This window comes from Ciona intestinalis, unplaced genomic scaffold, assembly GCF_000224145.3.
Source record: "Ciona intestinalis unplaced genomic scaffold, KH HT000218.1, whole genome shotgun sequence".
Classification (NCBI taxonomy): domain Eukaryota; kingdom Metazoa; phylum Chordata; class Ascidiacea; order Phlebobranchia; family Cionidae; genus Ciona; species Ciona intestinalis.
The window spans coordinates 9,338-15,480 of NW_004190539.1; the positions used below are offsets into that span (position 1 = coordinate 9,338).

At 30.6% G+C, this 6,143-nt stretch overlaps 1 protein-coding gene across 1 annotated transcript in view; it reads right to left on the minus strand.

Annotated features, from left to right (window-relative positions):
- LOC113475320 overlaps positions 1-5,505 on the minus strand; it is a gene marked incomplete at its 5' end in the record, with an annotated part of 14,652 nt that extends 9,147 nt beyond the window's left edge. The window contains 19 exons of the mRNA XM_026839379.1: positions 193-275; positions 352-505; positions 1,335-1,417; positions 1,474-1,627; positions 1,714-1,796; positions 1,872-2,025; positions 2,098-2,180; positions 2,237-2,390; positions 2,455-2,537; positions 2,609-2,687; positions 3,525-3,599; positions 3,901-3,983; positions 4,032-4,185; positions 4,250-4,332; positions 4,392-4,545; positions 4,668-4,750; positions 4,985-5,138; positions 5,203-5,285; positions 5,352-5,505. Coding sequence (XP_026695180.1) covers positions 193-275; positions 352-505; positions 1,335-1,417; positions 1,474-1,627; positions 1,714-1,796; positions 1,872-2,025; positions 2,098-2,180; positions 2,237-2,390; positions 2,455-2,537; positions 2,609-2,687; positions 3,525-3,599; positions 3,901-3,983; positions 4,032-4,185; positions 4,250-4,332; positions 4,392-4,545; positions 4,668-4,750; positions 4,985-5,138; positions 5,203-5,285; positions 5,352-5,505 — 2,133 coding nt within the window. The remainder of the gene's footprint in view (positions 1-192; positions 276-351; positions 506-1,334; positions 1,418-1,473; positions 1,628-1,713; positions 1,797-1,871; positions 2,026-2,097; positions 2,181-2,236; positions 2,391-2,454; positions 2,538-2,608; positions 2,688-3,524; positions 3,600-3,900; positions 3,984-4,031; positions 4,186-4,249; positions 4,333-4,391; positions 4,546-4,667; positions 4,751-4,984; positions 5,139-5,202; positions 5,286-5,351) is intronic.
- Positions 5,506-6,143: the final 638 nt, after the last annotated feature.

Sequence of the window (6,143 nt, forward strand, 5' to 3'; positions counted from 1 at the left end):
TTGGGAAATCTATACCCTTTCAGTTTGCAATCCACTTCTTCCCATATCGTGATCAGACAATCAATAGAGTGAGGTCCGTGATAGGAAGTACAATTTTCAGGATAAACTAACATAGGAAACATGTAAGTAAAAACAGTGAACAAAATACATATATTTACTTTTTCTAAAACCAAAATTAAAAACTGTACAAACCTATTCCATAACATTCCAATCCTTTATCTTTATCACCACCATGAGCTTCAACTTGAACCAATTCGAAATTATCCAAAACCTCACTAAAGTTGGAGTTAATAATTTAAGAAAATAAAAAGTTAATTACATCAAAATACAAATAACTGCAAACAAACTTACTCTACAGTGAGCAAATCCACAGCTTCTTTATCAGCATGATCTAATTTAACTGGAGCTTTGGTTCCTTCATATAAACAACCTTTCCATTCCCAGATAGTGGTAAGACATTCCACACTGTGTGGTCCGTAATATGTGTCACAATTGTCGGGAAACACTAAAAAAAAAGATATTTTTTAGTAATTATTTCTCTAAAAAAATACTAAGGTACACTAACCCAACTTACCTAAACCATAACAATTCAATTGATGATCATCATCTCCATTTTCAGCCGCTAATTTAACAGCTAACATATTTGCTTTTATTGCTCTGTAAACATAAATCACTTAATTGAAAAGGTAAATTATTTCAAAACCAAAACTTACGTCAAATTTAAGGTTTTCAAATCCTCACTATCAGCAGTGGTGAGGTTGTTGGGAAATCTATACCCTTTCAGTTTGCAATCCACTTCTTCCCATATTGTGATAAGACAATCAATGGAGTGAGGTCCGTGATAGGAAGTACAATTTTCAGGATAAACTAACATAGGAAACATGTAAGTAAAAACAGTGAACAAAATACATATATTTACTTTTTCTAAAACCAAAATTAAAAACTGTACAAACCTATTCCATAACATTCCAATCCTTTATCTTTATCACCACCATGAGCTTCAACTTGAACCAATTCAAAATTATCCAAAACCTCACTAAAGGTGGAGTTAACAATTTAAGAAAATAAAAGGTTAATTACATCAAAATAAAGATAACTGCAAACGACTTACTCTACAGTGAGCAAATCCACAGCTTCTTTATTAGCATGATCAAATTTAACTGGAGCTTTGGTTCCTTCATTTAAACAACCTTTCCATTCCCAGATGGTTGTAAGACATTGAACACTGTGTGGTCCGTAATATGTGTCACAATTGTCGGGAAACACTAAAAAAAAAGATATTTTTTAGTAATTATTTCTCTGAAAAAATACTAAGGTACGCTAACCCAACTTACTTAAACCATAACAATTCAATTGATGATCATCATCTCCATTTTCGGCCGCTGATTTAACAGCTAACATATTTGCTTTTATTGCTCTGTAAAAGTAAATCACTTAATTGAAAAGGTAAATTATTTCAAAACCAAAACTTACGTCAAATTTGAGGTTTTTAAAGAATCACTATCAGCGGTGGTGAGGTTGTTGGGAAATCTATAACCTTTCAGTTTGCAATCCACTTCTTCCCATATTGTGATAAGACAATCAATGGAGTGAGGTCCGTGATAGGAAGTACAATTTTCAGGATAAACTAACATAGGAAACATGTAAGTAAAAACAGTGAACAAAATACATATATTTACTTTTTCTAAAACCAAAATTAAAAACTGTACAAACCTATTCCATAACATTCCAATCCTTTATCTTTATCACCACCATGAGCTTCAACTTGAACTAATTCAAAATTATCCAAAACCTCACTAAAGGTGGAGTTAACAATTTAAGAAAATAAAAGGTTAATTACATCAAAATACAGATAACGGCAAACGACTTACTCTACAGTGAGCAAATCCACAGCTTCTTTATTAGCATGATCAAATTTAACTGGAGCTTTGGTTCCTTCATTTAAACAACCTTTCCATTCCCAGATGGTTGTAAGACATTGAACACTGTGTGGTCCGTAATATGTGTCACAATTGTCGGGAAACACTAAAAAAAAATAAGATATTTCTTAGTAATTATTTCTCTGAAAAAATATTAAGATACGCTAACCCAACTTACCTAAACCATAACAATTCAATTGATGATCATCATCTCCATTTTCGGCCGCTGATTTAACAGCTAACATATTTGCTTTTATTGCTCTGTAAACATAAATCACTTAACTGAAAAGGTAAATTATTTCAAAACCAAAACTTACGTCAAATTTGAGGTTTTTAAAGAATCACTATCAGCGGTGGTGAGGTTGTTGGGAAATCTATAACCTTTCAGTTTGCAATCCACTTCTTCCCATATTGTGATAAGACAATCAATAGAGTGGGGTCCGTGATAAGAATCACAATTCTCAGGATAAACTGAAAGGAAACACATTGATAGGCAAGTTAGTACTAATAGAATTGCTGTAAACAGTGTACAAACCAATTCCATAACATTCCAATCCTTTAACTATATTTCCATCATGAGCTTCATCTTGAATGGATTGAAAATAATTCCAAATTTCACTACATTTAAAATAAGAAAATGAAAATCCTAAAGAAGAAACCACAACATTTATATAAAAATTCACACTTACTCCACATTTAGTACATCTAAAATGTCTCTTTCAGCTGTGTTTAGTTTAACTGGAGCTTTTGTTCCTTCACTCAAACAGCCTATTGAGATCCAAATAGTTGTAAGGCATTGCACACTGTGTGGTCCATAGTATGTGTCACAATTCTCAGGAAACACTGAAAGAACAAGTTGTTACACTTTTTTATACAAATTATTTATTTTATGTCAAACTTATTGGGATAAACCAAAACACTAAATTTAAAACCAATATTAAAAAGGAATCAATATTTACAGTTTAGAAAAATAAAGTATTACCAAAGCCATAACAGTTCAATTGATGATCCTCATTTCCTATGTCTGCTGCTAATTTTACACTGTCCATGTTTGCAGTAATATCTCTGTATAAATGTTATGTTTCAAAAGTACTTAACATGTATATTGCTACATTGAAACCAAAACTTACCTTAAATTTAAAGATTTCAGAGCAATGGCATCATCAGTTGTGAGATTGCTAGGATATCTATAACCTTTGACTTTGCAATCCACTTCTTCCCATATTGTGATGAGACAGTCAATGGAGTGAGGTCCGTGATAGGAAGTGCAATTTCCAGGGTAAACTAAGATAGGAAACATAAAAAACATGTAAACAAGTAAAAGTTATACATTCACAAATTTAAAATCTTATAACAACATATGCACAAACCAAGTCCAAAACATTCCAATCCTTTATTTTTGTCACCACCATCAGCTTCAATTCGAAACATGTTAAAACTATCCAAAACTTCACTGTGGTAAAAACAATAAAAATACAAAGTAATCAATTACATAAAGAAATGGTAATATTCCAACTAGGACTTACATAATATTAAGCAAATCCAATGCTTCTTTTTCTTCAAGATCTAAATCAACTGGAGCTTTAGTTCCTTCAGCTAAACAACCTTTTGATTCCCAGATAGTTGTAAGACATTCCACAGTGTGTGGTCCATAGTATGCGGCACAATTTTCAGGAAACACTGAATTAAAACATAATAGAAACATAACTAAAATGTTACTAAAAAAAAATTACAATACACCAAAAAGTTCATGTACATCTAAAAAATACAAATAAGCTTTCTCACACTTAGTTTAAAACTGCATCGAATATATTTATAGAATTCACTTAAATAACAAGAAGAAATTTCCCAAAGAAAAAAACATTCTCAGTTGCAAACCTCGTATTCAATGGGTAAATATATGAATAATATTTAAATTATAAAACATTAAGATAAGTTTTATCTAAAATCTCATTAACAAAGATAAAATAAGTAGTCCTACCTATTCCATAACAATTCAACTGATGATCATCATTTCCGCTATCTGCTGCTGATTTAACATCTTCCATATTTCCTCTTATAGCTCTATATATTCATTAGGTTGGAATTAAAAGGGCAGTTTCAAAAACTTACGTTAAATTAGTTGATTTCAAAACGTCCGCATCAGCAGTTGTTAGATTGGCAGGATATCTGTAACCTTTGACTTTGCAATCCACTTCTTTCCAAATTGTAATAAGACAATCAACGGAGTGGTATCCATGATATGAATGACAATTTTCAGGATATACTAAAATAAAATACAATAGTAAGCAATTTTGTTTTAAAAAATAGGGCTTTAATAATGTACAAACCAATTCCATAACATTCCAATCCTTTATCTATGTCACCACCATGAGCTTCCATTTGAACCGATTCAAAATTGTCCAAAACTTCACTGTTAATAAAATGGTGAAAAAGAGAAACATTTACAGACAAAAGAATGTTAAAACTTACTTCAAATTTAGCAAGTACAACATGTCATTTTCAGCAACTGATAATTTAACTGGAGCTTTGGTTCCTTCACTTAAACAACCTTTGGATTCCCAGATAGTTGTAAGACATTCCATACTATATGGTCCATAGTATGTATCACAATTTTCAGGAAATACTAAAAGGAGCAAATTGATTAATTAAACATAAACTTCATATTATTCATAGGTAAAATACATAATATATATATATATATAATATTATCATTATCTACCTAACTAATAATCTAGATTAGTTTACCTATTCCATAACAATTCAATTGATGATCATCACTTCCATTATCAGCTGCTGATTTGACATCTTCCATATTTTTCGTTGCAGCTCTAATATAATTACAAGATAACATTAAATTGTCATTACATTGTGTTATTAGAATATAAAGTGACCACCACTAACAATGGTATAAACAACTACCACCCTGTATAAATATTCGATTTTTCGGCAAATTAACCGATTTTAAAAAGCATCAAATTTTGGTAATCAAATGTTAGGTGCGCCAGATTTTCTAATAACTTTGCAACAAAATATATTTTTCTATGAAAATGGCAAAAACCAACCTCAAGTCTAAGTTTTTCCATATGTCAGCATCAGCAGTTGTTAGATTGCCAGGAAACTTGTAACCTTTGACCTTGCAATCTACTTCTTCCCATATCGTGATGAGACAATCAATAGAGTGAGGTCCGTGATATGAATCACAATTTTCAGGATAAACTGAAAGGTAACACAACAGTAGGGCAACATCCACCAACAGCAACAGTGGTAAAAATGTACAAACCAATTCCGTAACATTCCAATCCTTTATTTTTATCACCACCATCAGCTTCAATTCGAATTATTTCAAAGTTATCCAAAACCTCACTGTGGTTGAAACGGGAGATAAGAAATTCACTTTACATAATATTATGTAACAAAAGTTATACTTACTCAACATTGAGCAAATTGGTGATGTCTCTTTCGATTGTTGTTAATTTAGGAGGGGATTTTGTTCCTTCATTCAAACAACCTTTCCATTTCCAGATAGTTGTAAGGCATTCAACACTATGTGGTCCATAATATGTGTCACAATTTTCAGGAAAAGCTGTAAAATAAAATTAGGTAAATAACAATGCAATAAATAATAATTATTACTAATTAAACTATGCATAATATACATACCCTAAAAAACTTATGGTTGATATTTTCATTATAGTCATGCAATAAGTACTGATGTACAGCATAACTTGTAAATGTGCATTATAACTTAAGTAAATGTGCATTATAACTCTAGTAAATGTGCATTATAACTTAAGTAAATGTGCATTATAACTTAAGTAAATGTGCATTATAACTTAAGTAAATGTGCATTATAACTTAAGTAAATGTGTATTATAACTCAAGTAAATGTGCATTATAACTTAAGTAAATGTGCATTATAACTTAAGTAAATGTGCATTACAACTCAAGTAAATGTGCATTATAACTTAAGTAAATGTGCATTATAACTTAAGTAAATGTGCATTATAACTTAAGTAAATGTGCATTATAACTTAAGTAAATGTGCATTATAACCTAAGTAAATGTGCATTATAACTTAAGTAAATGTGCATTATAACTCTAGTAAATGTGCATTATAACTTAAGTAAATGTGCATTATAACTTAAGTAAATGTGCATTATAACTTAAGTAAATGTGCATTATAACTTAAGTAAATGTGCATTATAACTCAAGTAAATGTGC